A 16,334-nucleotide genomic window follows, 5' to 3' on the forward strand; every position below is an offset into this window, starting at 1 on the left:
TAGTATAATATATGTGTTACGTGTATGTGTCTGCTTAGTTTCCTGTTTGCCCTTATTTGGTGTTGTTCCGGTTCTCATTAGTTTGTCATTCATTCATTCACATCACCTGTGTTAATTAATTATCTTATTTGCTCCTTAGTTTGTATGTCTTCATAAGTCTTTAGTTTCTAGTATTTCATGTAACATTATTCACTTTCTTTGAATTCCCACTTCATGTGTTCCTGTGGAGATGTTCCGTTACGATATTACAGTGAAGTATATAGAGTGTTATTATTATTAAAGTACATGCCAAAAGTTTGGAAACATTACAGTTATTAATGATTTTGAAATTACTATCTTCTGCTCATCAAGGCTGAATTGATTTGATCAAAATAAAGTAAAAAAACAAACAAAAAAAACCCCAGCAATATTGTGAAATATTACCAAAAAAAAAAAAAAAAAGTTTTCAATTTGAATATATTATAAAATGTAATGATATTTCTGTGATGCAAAGCCGAATTTTCTTCATCATTACTCGAGTTTTCAGTATCACGTGATCTTTTAGAAATAATTTCAATTTATTTGACTCCAGAAACATTTCTGATTATCAATGTTGAAAACAATTTTGCTGCTTTATATTTTGTGTGGAAATATTGATACGCTTTATTTTTCAGAATATTTTGATAAATATAAAGTTTAATGAACAGCATTTTTTTTCATTTATCAAATATATTAATTAAATTTGTTTGTGCATTTATTAGAAATAATTTTAAATGTCTTCACTCACTTTATGACTTTCATGCATGATGAATAAGATAAATTTCTCTCCCTTTTTAAAATCTTACACAAATGTTTGAGTGGTATCATTATTTCCACAAAAATATTAAGCAGCAAAACCGTTTTTTAACATTGATAATAAGAAATATTTCTTGAGCAGCAAATCAGTATATAACACGCTTTAGTGCTGGCGCTTTGAATCATTTGGATGCTTTGAACTGTCCTGCAGATGGCGCCAGGAGTTAATGCAGCGCTCTCGGGACCATTTCCATCCATCTTTTCGCAGTTTATTTAGGTAATAGCTCAAGGCCATTTGCGCGATTTCAGTCATCATGCACTAAGTGAAATGTCACAAAGAAAATGAAGGGGATCAATCACCATTGAATAGCATACTATATTTCCATTAGAAGTGCATACAACTTCACCAACAAACATCACAGATGACTAGAACATATTTCGTGTAGCAGTGCTATCAGTCTGTTCATACTTGGAGGCAAAAACCTTTTAAAAGTCCAATCAGATTTAAAGTCCTGAGTTACCACAGATGTCCTTAGTTCCTCACAGCATTGTAGATATTAGGATATTACGAGGATAATGTCCGAGATCATCCATAGCAGTAGTCCATTAAAGTAGTTCAGAAGAAATTCCAAAGTTGAAGTGAATAGTAAATCAGAAACATTGAGCAGTTGAGATGCCCTCAAAATCAGGTGAATACAAAAACCCTCTAGACAAACAAAACAAACAATACAACATGAGGTTCAGGAAGCAAAGTACGTCTCATTATAAAATCTCTGATAATTATATTAACCCTTTAGGCAGCAGGGATTCTTGGAAAAAATGCTGGATTTTGACATCAAGATTTCAAAAGCTTGTGGCTTGACAGGCTTAAAGATAGAGATCTACTGTAAATTAGAGAAATGTTGGGCATGACCGAAAGTTTATGTGGGGTGTAAATATACTCATCTAATTAGCATATTATGACGTCATCAGGGGGCGGCCCTCTTGAATTTAATAATATTCAGGAAATAGTAGAAACTGAATTGATGTTTGAACCAATGTGCATGTTTTTTTTTTTTGTCTTTTTATCCTCATTCCAAGTGATTCTGTGCATTACAGGAGAACGTACTAAATTACTACTATATTTCTATTAGTAAAACGCATGTGAACAGTTGCCTACTTTTTGATCAGTTCATCAGTAATATTCAGGAAATAATAGATATTGAATGGATGTTTGAACTTATTTGCATGTTGTTTTTTTGTCTTTTTATCCTCATCCCAAATGATCAGGAAAAGAGGAAATCAACAGTAAAACAGGAGAAAGTAGTAAATTATTACTATATTACTGTGCCATAGTAAAATACATGTGCCTATTTTTTGATCAGTTGGCCAGCTATCTGCCCAATCAGGTATCTATGTGACAGTTTATAGTTCTTGAGAGTATGGTACCTCTCATTGCATGGCACAGTGCACAGACCTACCCCAAACTGGCTGCACCTGTACTGTCTGCCGGCAGCCCTTGAGCGCGCGCGATCAGAACAAACAGCGCAATCTGACCGATTATCAGAGAGAAACAGCTCTCCTATGGACACTATGACCACGTCCACCCCTGCCACCCCCCATCCCCGTTGGGAAAAGGGTCCAAATGATCACTTGTTTGTGCTTAGTGAATACTCTCACCTAGCGCGGCGGCACCATTGCACATGCAAAGCGTGATCATTAGATGGCCAATCGTCATTTCCAAAAGGCAAATATTCCCCTTCAGAGTCAGAATCGGCCAATAACATTTGCAACACATCCTCACGGTTAGGGATGGGTACCGAAACTCGGTATTAAATCGGTCTCGGGGCTAAATTATGAAAGACCGGAGTATCGATAAGCTCTGACGTTATCGGTACTTCTGTCGGTATTGGAGAAATTAAGAAAACACACATACATTTATTGTTGCTCTCTCTCTATATATATATATATATATATATATATATATATATATATATATATATATATATATATATATATATATATATATAATGCCGCCAGCTGTTTTTATGTGCAATAATATTCAAACATGATGCATTTTTGCTATGCGCAATTCAGAAGCCAGATCGCGCTCACGCGGAGCTTCAGCACACGCAACATGAAAGTCCTGTTTAATTATGATAGAAGAGAGAACCAACTATTCAAACATCTGCTCACACTTTAGGCCTGTGGCTGTTATATTAAGCTAAGTATTTATTTTTTATTTTTTTTTTCGATTTTGGCTTCCAAGGATTATAGCCGCATTTCTCCCTTCCCTTCATAGCGGCGCGGATTCGTTCCTCCGAAACAAAACTTATCTGAATCAGCTCAATCAGTGATTGTTATAAAATGCCGTCTTTACTGTTGCTACATTGCAGGACATATTTGATAGTAAAACGTTGAGAGTACAATCTGAACAAGTGACGCTGTTCAGGCTGAAATGTGTGTGCGCGCCTGTGCCTGCGCGGCGGCGTGCTCCAAAACGGACAAGCAAAGTACACTTTGAGCTTCGGGCGCGTCGAAATAACACACAAAAATATGCCAAAAAAATACACACACAATGTGCCAAAATGGCCGGTTATGAGAGTCTTCACTTTTATGTTTTAAGTGGACGAGAACAGTTGGGAGAAAATCCGATGCGTGTCAGTATATTGTCTTAAAGCTTGAGCATCAATGTTAATCAAAGAACAAAATGCAAAGAGAAAATCACCCACAGCTCTTAATCTGAACAACGTTATAGCTTTAATAAACATAAATCTATCAGTACATACAGTGAAAACTATGCAGTGCTCATTTACATTTGATTACTTTTGTAACTATTGCTTACCTGAACATTAATATTAGTAGACCTTCATGGAAAAATGAAAGCACTGTTTATTTCATTTCGTTTGTGTGTTTGTTTTATTGTATTTGTCACTTTGTTTTACTTTGTTTCTTTGTTCATGTTGTTACTGTATCTTATCTTATGTATATAAAACACTAAAAATACCTGCACACTGGTGCATTTACAAATTGATGAAGTGCAGGCATTTTTAGTGTTTTATATACATAAGATAAGATACTGTAAGAATATGAACAAAGAAACAAAGTAAAACAAAAAGTACCGATAAGAATACCGTTAAAGTACCGGATCGATAAGCAGTATCGATAAGAGTAGTAATACCGTTAAAACCTTAACGATACCCATCCCTACTCACGGTACAACTTTTTATTAGATATTTGGTGATTTTCTCTCACGAATCTCACAATTTACTCAGACGCTATGAACTGAACTGTTTCCGCATCAATGACACGATAGCTCACTTGCTCTGCTATTTCCTCAAACAATTTTGGTCTAGAATCGAAGTACTACATCTGCCATCTAGTGGTAGGCTGATGACGCACGTTATCATGCGACTCTTTTACCGGGTGCTTTGAAGGCAGATCAACATTCACACAACGAAAAATGTGTAAACTGGAATGAATTAGCGATCTGAGCTCCTCACTATCCGCGTTGAAGCTGAAATCGTTCGCCAGTTTAGTGAAATGGTGCGCGGCGCATTATACACGTCACATGAAATGCCACGTATCTTTACGGTTGTGTGTGAACGCATGCACAGATTCCAGAAAATCACTGGCAGTGTGAATGAACCAAAATCTAACAATCCGGGAACAATTGCCGGAACACATTACCCGTGTATTTTCCGGAATCTCTGTGTGAAAGAGACTATAGAGAGAGCAAACACTCCCAGCTCACAAGTGTCTGTACTCAAACTTCCCACTACTCTTATTCTCTGATCTAGAGAAACTTCACTGATAATGACTCCCTCATGACTGGGAGTCAAATTACCACTTTAATCAAAGTAGTAAGGAAACGGTTTACTAGATCTGTTACAACTGGGTTTTTTTTTTTTATTAAATTACAAAATTTTTATGTTGTATTGTGTTGTCCAATTCATTTTTATTTTTTACATTTTACAGATTCCCCCAATCTCCCACACGACCAAACTCTGTATTCGAAACCATATTATTATCAGTATTAAATATTATTATTATTTTTAAAAGTGGTTTCATTGCTATTTAAACATGTTTTAATTAGTTCTGTCAATAGATTAAACAAATTAAGTAATTAATCACACTTTTTTCTGTAATTAATTGCGATTAAGCCCACCTAATATTATAGTTTTGTATTGCAATAATTTCACATTCAATCTTCAAATTAATGTACAAACAACATAAAGACAGTATATTTTTAATATTTATTTAATGGCATCTTTTTTTATGACTGAAGGCCAGTATCACTGATACCAATAATACTGGTGTCTCTATAAAATTGCCCCCCCCCAATATTTAACCATTGACTAAAGCCGTTCAACATTAGGTTAATTGACTTTAAAAAATAACTTCTAACTTAAGTGAACTTAAAACAATCTTCACATAAACCCATTATTAAAAATGTCATATTTAACTGTGTCCTTCAGCAGAAATATACAGAAATTGAAATAGAAGTTATCAAACACTAAATTCTAAACTAAATACAGATTAATCCTTAAAGCTATAAAAGTTATTGATTTCCTCTTTTGTTCTTGATGAACAGACATCGCAGCAGCTGGTTCTTAGGTTATTTCTTTAAGAGCTGCCACTGCTGAACGTGACGCAGATCTGACATGCATCATATTTTCTCTCAACTCTCTTCACCTTTTCTGACCCACTTCAGGTCTTAAAGTCTCTTCTAATGAACTGATGAGTTGAATCGGGTGTGTTAGATGAGGGAGACAGTGCTGGGCTGCTCCAGGACAGTTTGGAATACCATTTCAGAGACTCCATATACAGGAATAAAAATACAGCGCTAAATAAAATTAAACAAAAAGGCCAGATGATGAATAAGTATGTGTGACCTGCTGAAATAGGCTACATCAGCAAGTTTCAAGCCTTTCATAATTTGTGACATTAATGTGACTATAGTGCCAAATATGTGTTAGAACTAGGCCTAGCCTATAACACTCAACAAAAAGCCACCTTTTCAGTCACTTTATTTTTTATGGCATAATGCACACCTTGAATGTCATTTAAACATTCCAAGTTAATTTCATACTTTTTGTACGATTTCTAGTTTTTCATGTCGCAGTTTTAGCCTATTCTTGATTTCACAACTTATTTCGTTCAAGTTTTTTTTTTTTTGGTGTGAGTCAGAGTAAATTGCGACACAAATAGAGTCTCATGAACATGCAGCTTTGTACAGAAGACCAATGGCCAAGGTCACGATTTTTCGTTCAAAAAAGAAAAAAACTTTCATTAGCCTGTAGATCGAAATGAAAGCCCCTTAATACTACATAAGGAAACTGTGTAGTTGTAAAGGTTTTCGTAATGACGGTTTAATAACCATGACATGCAGTAAGAGCCTTTGTGTAAATTTTTTTTTTTTTTTGATGCGTTAGGCTATGACTATCCCACGTTTTAAAATTAACTTTCCAAAAATTTATTTTAAATTAATTTTCTACTGATTTTTAAGGATGTTATATTATAATGTTATTGTTATTTTATTTCGTTATTTATCTCCATTTACAAAACAAAATATAATTGTAGTCAGTTTGCAAACTGTCTATTTACGCCACCTGGCGGTAGTTTCGTGAACGACTTTAACATGCGACTGACTTGCAGTTAACGCCGTGGCCCTGAGGCGGCAGTACACGCAGCGGTAGTAGTCATTTTGGTTGCCCACCTACTGTAGTTGTACAGCGTAAGCTATACATGAAGACTCTTGCTTTAAAGGGTTACTCCACCCCAAAATGAAAATTGTGTCATTAATTACTCAGCCTCATGTCATTCCAAACCTGTAAGACCTCCATTCATCTTCAGAACACAAATTAAGATATTTTCTGTGCATTCTGAGAGCTGTCTGACCTTCCCATAGACAACAATGGAATTAACACAATCAACATCCACACATGTAGCAAAGAGATCGGCAAAATAATCCATGTGACATCAGGGGTTCAACCATAATTTTTTACGAAGCTACGAGAATACTTTTTGTACGCAAAGAAAACAAAAATAACGACTTTATTCAACAATTTTGTCTCCTCCATGTCACCATTTTGGAGAGTATCCACTGAACGCAAACAGCATGCTATTCTGTGTCAGCCGTGCCACACAAATACGTTGTTTTCGCTCAAATCAAAGAGTAAATAAACGTAGAAAACGTATCCGCATGGCACAGCTGACACAGAACAGCATGAAATGTTTCTGAAGACAGTCGGTTTCCTTCGGAGATACAGTAATATAAATTTGGGGCAGTTGTGGCCTAATGGATGGAGAGTAGGACTTGTATGCCCTTTTACATACTGCTTTAAACCCGGAATATATCCAGTTTACACTGGTTCATTTATCCTGCAACAATAACTGGGGCCTCTGGATGCTGCTGTAGCATATGAACACAATCTGCCTCAGCAGTTGACTTTTCACTGAGAGGTACATAAACAACCACCACCAGAACACATCCAAATTCCCTGGGCAGGTAGAAACGTCTCAGAGTCAAATACAAAATCTCCACGTCTGTTTTCACAAATCCTCCCATTTACTTTATACTGACGACACCATAGATTGTTTATATAGACAGATCCCACATTATTGCTTATATTATTATTAAATACCTCAGTTTCTGCAGATGACAGTTTGGACTCTTCAGTCCACCAGAGAGCAGCTTCACTCCTGAATCTTGCAGGTCATTGTTACTCAGATCCAGCTCTTTCAGGACAGAGTTTGAGGACTGAAGAACTGATGATAGACACTCACAATTCTCAGCAGTGAGATTACAGCCAACTAGACTGAAAGAGAGCAGAACACACCAAAACAGTCAGATCATCTACAGACACACATCAAGGATAGTTGTGGTCTAATGGATAGAGTTGGCCTTGTAACCCGAAGGTCATGGGTTCGAGTCTCAGGTGCAGCAGGGATTGTAGGTGGGGGAGTGAATAACCAACACTCTCTCCACCCTCAATACCACGACTGAGGTGAGACCCTTGAGCAAGGCACTGAACCCCCAACTGCACCGCAGCATTGGCTGCCCACTGCTCCGGGTGTGTGTTCACTACTGAGTGTACACTTGGATGGGTTAAATGCAGAGCATGGCCACACACCACTCCCCTTTCAACATTGCGACCAGAGTCAAATACAAAATCTCCATGTCTGTTTCACAAATCCTCCCATTTACTTTATACTGACGACAGCATAGATTGTTTATATATTCAGATCCCACAATATTGACTGTCAGAATGATCTCTTATATGTTTTTAAATACCTCAGTATCTGCAGCTGACAGTTTGGGCTCTTCAGTCCATCAAAAATAAACTTTACACCAGAGTCCTGCAGGTCATTGTTACTCAGATCCAGCTCTTTCAGGACAGAGTTTGAGGATTGTAGAGCTGAAGACAAACTCTCATAAAACTGATATGAGAGATCACAGCCAGAAAGTCTGGAAGAGATAAATAATAATAATAATAAAAGACATGTAAAGAGGGTTGCCAGTTTTCCACCCTCAGGAACATAGGATGACATGATCTGAACATTGAATCACAATAAGAAGAGCTCCTGACTGTTTCTTCAGCTAATGAGTATATAAAAGTTTGCAAAATAAAAAAAAGTAATAAAAGTAAATTCGTTAGAAAACTAAACCTATATATCTCATAATATTCTGATTCACAGTAATTCACATTTTCTCTCATTTTATTTATTTTATGGCATAATGCAGACCTCTTTAAATGTATAATAATGTAAAATACTGGCTATTGCTGTACAGTAAAGAGCAAACACACTTCAAGCACTGCCTTCACTGTAATAGTTCACTGTAACAGCAAACAGCTGGAATATTAAGCATTTATGATCAATAATCACTGAAGATTAAATGTGATAATGCTATATTATTGCTATTAATATTATCAGTAATGTATGTGATTTTTTATCTTCATTCACAGTGAAAATGTCTGAATTCCAGCTTTACTGATCAATGGTGCCTTTGCTCCACCTGCTGCTGATTTAATGAACAAGTTTCACATGTGACTGGGTTGTGTTTACCACGGTGATAACAGACATTTTACTGAGTCGTGACTACTTTAAGATTCTGGACTGTTATTTAGGAGAAAATCTCTCATTTAGGAACATTTATTTTAAAGGTGTCAGATGCATTATTAAATATGATACTTTAGTTAATGAATAAGAGCGGAAGAGGAGTGGCTATGTATGTGGATAAAAACTTGAATTATAAGGTGGTAGAAAGTATGACAACTGTGATTGATAACTTGTTAGAATGTATAACATTTGAAGTATGTCGGGGGAAAAAAAGAATGCTATCATTAGTTGTATATGCAGAGCTCCATGCTCTAGTATGGAAGTATTCAAGGAGTGGATAGAAGGAATGTTTTCAAAAACTAATCAAAAAGTCATTTTTGTTTGTGGTGATTTCAATATTAATCTGTTAAATCCAAGTAAGCACAAAATGACTGATGAATTTATTAATACAATGTATAATATAGGTCTATACCCCAAAATTACTAGACCCAGTAGAATTACACTTCATTTTGTCACTTTGATTGACAACATATTTACAAATGATATTGAAAATAATACTGTGAGTGGATTGTTAATCAGTGACATTAGTGATCATCTACCTGTTTTACAGTTTATGACAATAACTATAAGAGAAATCAGTAGATGTAAAACAAGATTACAGACGAGTGAGGACAGAGAAATATATGAATGCATTTAAGAGTGACTTATTAGCACAGGATTGGGGAGTCGTATATAAGGAAAATAACGTTGATAATGCATACATTTTTAAAAATATTTATATCATTATATGAAAAAAACTGTCCAAATATACAATATTATAGAAAATAAATAATATATAAAATATATATATATATATATATATATATATATATATATATATATATATATATATATATATATATATATATATATATATATATAGAGATCGACCATGGATCACAAAGGGTTTACAAAATGCCTGTAGAAAGAATTCACTAGAGAGAATTTATCAAACAAAGAACTAGAGGCATTTAATAAATATAAAAAAAATTAAAATAAGTTAACTAGTATTCTACAGGTTTGTAGAAAGGAATACTATAGTAAAATATTAAGTAATAAAAATTATTAAAGGAATATGAGGTGTATTAAGTAGTATTATTAAAAAAGGTAGAGGACAACAAAGTTATCCTCAATATTATATTGATAACACTACACAGGATAATATGGATGATGTAGTTAATAGCTTTATTGGACCAGTGTTGGACCAAAATTGGCAGAAGAAATTCAAGATCCAGTGTCATCGGAAGATTGGAACGAAAATTTAATTGAAAGAAATACCAACTCAATGTTCCTTACAGAGGTGGAAGAAAAAGTAGTAATAAATATTGTAAATGAGTGTAAATAAAATATCTACTGATTGTAATGACGTTGATATGAAAATTGGGAAAAAGGTATTTGATGGGATCGCTAAACCAATAACATATATTTGTAATCTATTATCTAAAACTGGTAAATTTCCAAACAAAGTTAAAATAGCTAAAGTGGTTCTGCTGAATAAAACTGGAGTAGACACAACTTCTCAAATTACAGGTCTGTTTCTCTACTGCCACAATTTCCCAAAATTCTAGAAAAATTATTTAATAATAGATTAGACACATTTTCAGATGGACATCAATTAATTTCTGACTGTCAATACAGATTCAGACCAAACTGTTTCACATCAATGGCATTAATTTATTTGGTTGAAGAAATTACAAAAGCTAGAGATCATAAGCAGTTTGCAGTTTTCATTGACCTTAAAAAAGCTTTTGATACGACTGATCATAATTTATTAATTAACAAACTAGTAGTATTGGACTGGGTAAAAACTTATTTAAGAGAGAGAAAACAGTTTGTGAATTCATCTCTGTGCTTGAGCATTGCTTGTGGCATCCCCCAGGGGTCAGAACTGGTCCAAAGATATTTGGACACAAGTTCAGATACAGATAGATGGTGTGGACATAGAAAGGGTAAATGAAAATAAATTTATTGGGGTGATAATAGATGATAAATGAAGTTGGAAATCTCACATAAACCATTTACATAAATTGTTTAGAAGTATCTCAGTACTGAATAAGGCAAAGCATGTTCTGGACCACAAATCACTCTACATTCTTTATAGTGCATTGATATTACCATACTTAAATTATTGCTCAGAGGTTTGGGGTAATGCATATAAATGTAGATTATTATCATTATCCATGTTGCAAAAAAAGAGCAATATGGATAATTCATAAAATTGGTTATAGAAATCGTACAAATTCATTATTTTAAAAAATAAAAGATATTAAAATTCATTGATTTGGTTAATTTTCAGACAGCACAAATACTGTATAAAGAAGAAAATATCTTCCTCCCAGCAATATTCAAAAATTGAGAATGGAGAAGAGATATATAATCTTGCATGTACAACATTAAGAAGCTTTTGCATTTCTGTAAGTGGTGAAATTGTGGAAGACTAAGTCTAGTGCTCAAGCAATGCCCAAGTGTGACCCAGTTTAAAAAGCAGTATAAACGTATGGTTCTCAGAATGCATATGGAGGAAGAACAGATCTGATTAGGTGTTCATGCAGATTATTTAGTCATAGTTTTTATTTAGGTTCTGTTTGTATATATACTAGTGCTGCGATTAATCACGATTAATCGCAAATTTTAAATACTAGGATTTACCTGTAAATGTGTTGAAATAAAGAAATGCATGACAAACTAGTTTAAGGAAACAGAACCTTTCACATCTCCGCCAGGAATGAGACATATAATCCTTATTCTTTTGTTTTAATTCAGACATTATCAGCCTTTATACTGGCAATAAAACGTTTACCAAGCCACATCGCTTCAATCCCAGTGCACATTTATCCAACTATTATCAAAAGTATTTCTAAATAAATACAACAAAACATTTTCTTGTGACCTTACATGAAGTATTATGATAAAATGCATTATAAAGAAGAACTGCACCTGTTCTGCAGGTGCATTAGAGCTAACATTAGCATCATGCTACATAAGACAATTCATGAGATTAATAGTACATTTTTACTCAGAACAAGCTTTAAACCACCATAGAGTGTTTGTAATAACTTCCTTTTGCGATCACATGTGTATATACACTTTGGGCGGCCGAGGTACATTATAAATGTAGCCCAAAAAAACCGCAACCTACGGCTCTGTAATTTTTCCTGCGACTGTTTTTTCAAAATGGCCCAATTGTGCGGGAAAACCACGACCCTGACAACACTGGTTCGCTGTACCCTTATCACATATGAGTATACATATCTCTCACGCGCAGTCGCTCTCTCTCTGTCTCTCTCAGACACACTCACTCTCTCTCTCCGTGTTCGCTTCCCTTTTGTCGAGCCCGGCGCCTCATAATCGCACAATCCCTGCGTCCCAATGTGCATACTATCCACCCTATCTGCCCTAAATAGCATTGAAAATTACTAATATCACATGGAATTTAGGATGGACAGTGTGACATTGGGACGCAGGGATTGTGCGATTACCTTCCGTGCTGCGATGACAGCAAGACGTAGGGGTCAAACCTTATCAAACGTTTAATTTGCATAAAAAAAAATTAACGCGTTAACATTTTTAGATTAATCACATGCGTTAACGCGTTAACGTTGACAGCCCTAATATATACTGTAAATATATGTAGGAAAGTCAAGAGTGTATTAAGACAAGGATGAGATGAAGTTATGATGAGTTATGAAGTTAATTAGATGATTATTGATATTGATTATTGTTATCATGAAGTTGATTTGATGATTGTTGTTGATTATTATTAATGCAGAGTGGAGAAGGGGTAGGATTAAATAAGCGTATACTTCTTCCTACTCCTTTTTGGACATGTGTAAGTTAAAATTATTTTGTATTGTGTTGTATTGATTTGACTATATTTATTTACATGTTCGAAATAAATATTTCAATCAATCAAATGATGAAACACTCACAGAGCTTTTCTGCAGTTGATCACAGCTGGTATCAGTCTTATTCTCCCCTCATATGATGTGTTGTATTTCTTGAGCTCAAACTCATCCAGCGGCTCCTCTGACATCTGAAGCATGTAGGAGATTGTTGAGCAGTGAGCAGAAGTGACATACTTCTCTGAGTGTTTGTCTGATTTCACAAACTCCTGAATCTCTCTGGACAGAGTCTGGTCTTTCACTTCCAGCAGACACAGGAACAGATTGATGGATTGACCCGCTGAGAGATGATAATGATCATTATCATCATAATCATCATCATCTTTGATCTTCTCTTTAATGTACTGTGTGGTTTCTCTGATGCTCTCTGAGCTGTTCTCTGTGTTTATCAGTAGATCCTGTAAGAGTCTCTGATTGGACTCCAGTGAGACGCCCAGCAGGAACCGCAGGAACAGATCCAGCTCTCCATTCTTACTCTGCAGTGCATTAATTACTGCTGATCTAAGTAGATCATACAGAGAGAATTTATTAAATCTGTAAGATCTGAATTCATGCAGTGGCTCCTTGTTCTTTATTAAATGGCAGTAAAGCAGATAGAAAGCAGCGAGAAACTCCTGAAGGCTCAGATGAATGAAGCTGTAGACTTTCCTCTGATGAATCACAGATTCCTCCTTAAAGATCTCAGTGCAAATCCCAGAATACACTGAGGCGTCAGTGACGTCTATGCCGCTCTCAATCAGGTCCTCCTCATAGAACATCACATTGCCCTTCATCAGCTGTTTGAAAGCCACTTCAGCAAGTTTCACAATCACTTCTCTGTTGGACTGCTGGAGTTTCTCTGGATCTCTCTCTTCATACTTCTGGTTCCTCATGTTGATCTGAATCAGCAGGAAGTGGATGTACATTTCAGTCAGAGTTTGAGGGATTTCTGCACTCAGATCTTCTTCCAGGAGCTTCTGAAGCACAGTGGATGAGATCCAGCAGAAGACGGGGATGTGGCACATGATGTGGAGGCTTCTTGCTCTTCTGATGTGTGAGATGATTCTGCTGGCTTGATGCTGGTCACTGATCCTCTTCCTGAAATATTCCTCCTTCTGAGGCTCATTGAATCCCTGAATTTCTGTCAGACGGTTGATGTATTTGGAGGGGATCTGATTGGCTGCTGCTGGTCTGGAGGTGATCCAGATGAGAGCAGAGGGAAGCAGCTCTCCTTTCATGAGCTTTGACATCAACACACCCACTGATGAAGTCTCAGTCACATCACAAACTTTCTGATCGTCTGAAAACATCAGTGTGATTCTGCTTTCATCCAGACCATCAAAGATGAACACAACTTTACACTCCTCATAAATCTTTGAGTCCAGATCTTGAAGTTCAGGATGAAAGTCCAGCAGAAGTCTGTGAAGACTGTACTGATGATCTCGGATCAAGTTCAGCTCTCGAAATGGAAGCACAAACATCAAATCTACATCCTGATTGGCTTTTCCCTCGGCCCAGTCCAGAATGAACTTCTGCACAGAGACGGTTTTTCCAATTCCAGCGATGCCTTTAGTAAGAACAGTCTTGATCTGGTCTTTCTCCTCACATTCTGGTTCAGCAGAGGCTTTAAAGATGTCATTGCAGTAGATTGGAGTGTCTTGTGAGTGTTGTGTTCTGGCTGTTTTCTCCATCTGTAAAACCTCATGTTCTTCATTCACTCCTTCACTCTCTCCCTCTATGATGTAGAGCTGTGTGTAGATCCTGTTCAGGAGGGTTTGATTCTCCTGGAGTTTCAGTCCCTCAAATAATCTCTCATATTTGTTCTTCATGCTGGTTTTGAGCCGGTCTTTGACTCTCTGTAGTTCATCATCATTCACTGGTTGATCATGTTTATTCAGAGACGCTGTAACGCTCGTGTTGTTCAGACAGAAGACAGCATCTCTGGAGGAGCCTCTTCGCTCTCCATCTGCTCTGCTGAAATATCACAAGAAAGAACAGATAAAAATCTCAAAATAAGAGGATGTATAAATTAAAATCTAAACCAATAGAGATGTCAGTCTTGTATTTTCTGCATAATGTCTCATGGTTTCACAGCAGTTCACAATCAGTGAATACAGCACATGTATGGCAGATGATTGCTTGTGATTGACTGCTGATGAATTATGGCAGTCTGTACTTTATGCTGTGGATATTGTAACATGTTAGATGATTGTAAGATGCATATTTTATCTCCCTCATCTTTTTGAATGAGCAGCCAGCAATAGAAAAGCAGGCATTTCAAAATATGAGTCCACTGTATTTCTGTTTGTTTATAACTAAAAGTCCCACATTATGGATAAAGTTCTTTGCTTTGTTTTTCTCCTGGTTAATATTTTTGTTTAAGGCTACACAGTGTTTAAAGTAGGCATATGAAAAATTACATAATTATTAAACATAGTTTAATACAGAACTATTTAAAAACTTTGTGTGCTTTTTGTATTCTAATAAATTAAATAGTTTTGCTTGTAAATGTCGTTATATCCATTTATTAAAGAAAAACACATTATTAGATATTGTCATCACATTCCATATAAATTTATTACATTTTAATTGTTCTCCTGAGCTTTTTTTAATGCAGGAGCACAGGAGCTAATCATTTTTGCTTAGATGGAACAGCAGTTACGCTAATTATGTCTCTATTTGTTTCTATGTTTCTAGGAATGACAGAAGCTTCAGTCTGGATCAAACCCTTAAATGATCTGAGATGACCGAACACCTGAGGAAAGTTAATGCCAACCCCTCAGAGGACTTTGGAGGATGCCAATGCTCAGACAACATATAGAATTACCAAATTGTGCCATAAGTTAAACATATTAAGGTTCTGCAATATATAAATATATTGTGGAAACTTAAATTCCTGTAGAGCTGCCTTGCATTGATTTGTATCGTAAAAAGCGCTATACAAATAAACTTGAATTGAAAACTTGAATTGAATATGGCAACTTCACCGGAATGGACAAAGGGTAAACTCTACCCTTGGGGAGTTTAGCTCCAGGCAGCAGGTCGATGGCACAGTCCCATGGCCGGTGAGGTGGGAGGCGAGTGGCTGCCTGCTTACTAAACACATCCTGGAACGCCTAGTAGTCAGATGGGATCGTACCTGAGGCTCCGGGCTTTCTATGAGGGTGGAACAGACTTGGATGGACACGGATCTCTGGGGTGGTTTGCGCACTGGGGTCAGGTAGTTCTGAAAGCTGGTCTCACTCCAACGAGTAATCTTGCACGGATCCCATCTGACTTCTGGAGAGTGTTGGTGGAGCCAGGGGCATCCCAGGATGATATGCACCGTGGGTCCCTCCAGTACCAGAAAGGTGATGGTTTCCTCGTGCAGACATCCAATTCGGAGTCTTAGTGGGGGAGCTCGGTATCGGACTCTTCCACGTCCCAGCAGCTTTCCTTGGATGGTTTCGACTCGGAGCTCCTGGGGTTGCCGCCTCCAGGGGAGGTTGAGGTGGGTTAGGAGGGCTTGGGAGATGAAGTTCCCCGAGGAGCCCGAGTCGACCAAGGTGGAGACTGTAACAGAGGAGTCTGGGGTGAGAAGTAGAACTGGCAGTAGCG

At 36.5% G+C, this 16,334-nt stretch overlaps 2 protein-coding genes across 5 annotated transcripts in view; one reads left to right on the plus strand and one right to left on the minus strand.

Annotated features, from left to right (window-relative positions):
• Positions 1-16,334, plus strand: part of LOC306875141 (uncharacterized protein) — a 264,860-nt gene that overhangs the window by 60,977 nt on the left and 187,549 nt on the right. The gene's annotated exons all lie outside the window — the stretch shown is intronic.
• Positions 1-16,334, minus strand: part of LOC306875132 (NLR family CARD domain-containing protein 3-like) — a gene marked incomplete at its 5' end in the record, with an annotated part of 49,170 nt that overhangs the window by 16,130 nt on the left and 16,706 nt on the right. The window contains 3 exons of one of the 4 annotated variants that reach the window (XM_079425555.1): positions 7,401-7,574; positions 8,051-8,224; positions 12,786-14,711. In XM_079425555.1, coding sequence (XP_079281681.1) covers positions 7,401-7,574; positions 8,051-8,224; positions 12,786-14,566 — 2,129 coding nt within the window. Of the gene's footprint in view, positions 1-7,400; positions 7,575-8,050; positions 8,225-12,785; positions 14,712-16,334 lie in introns of those variants that run through there. The other 3 variants (XM_079425557.1, XM_079425558.1, XM_079425556.1) reach the window with 3 other exon arrangements.

The sequence above is a fragment of the Barbus barbus genome, assembly GCF_936440315.1.
Source record: "Barbus barbus genome assembly, chromosome: 9".
NCBI lineage: Eukaryota > Metazoa > Chordata > Actinopteri > Cypriniformes > Cyprinidae > Barbus > Barbus barbus.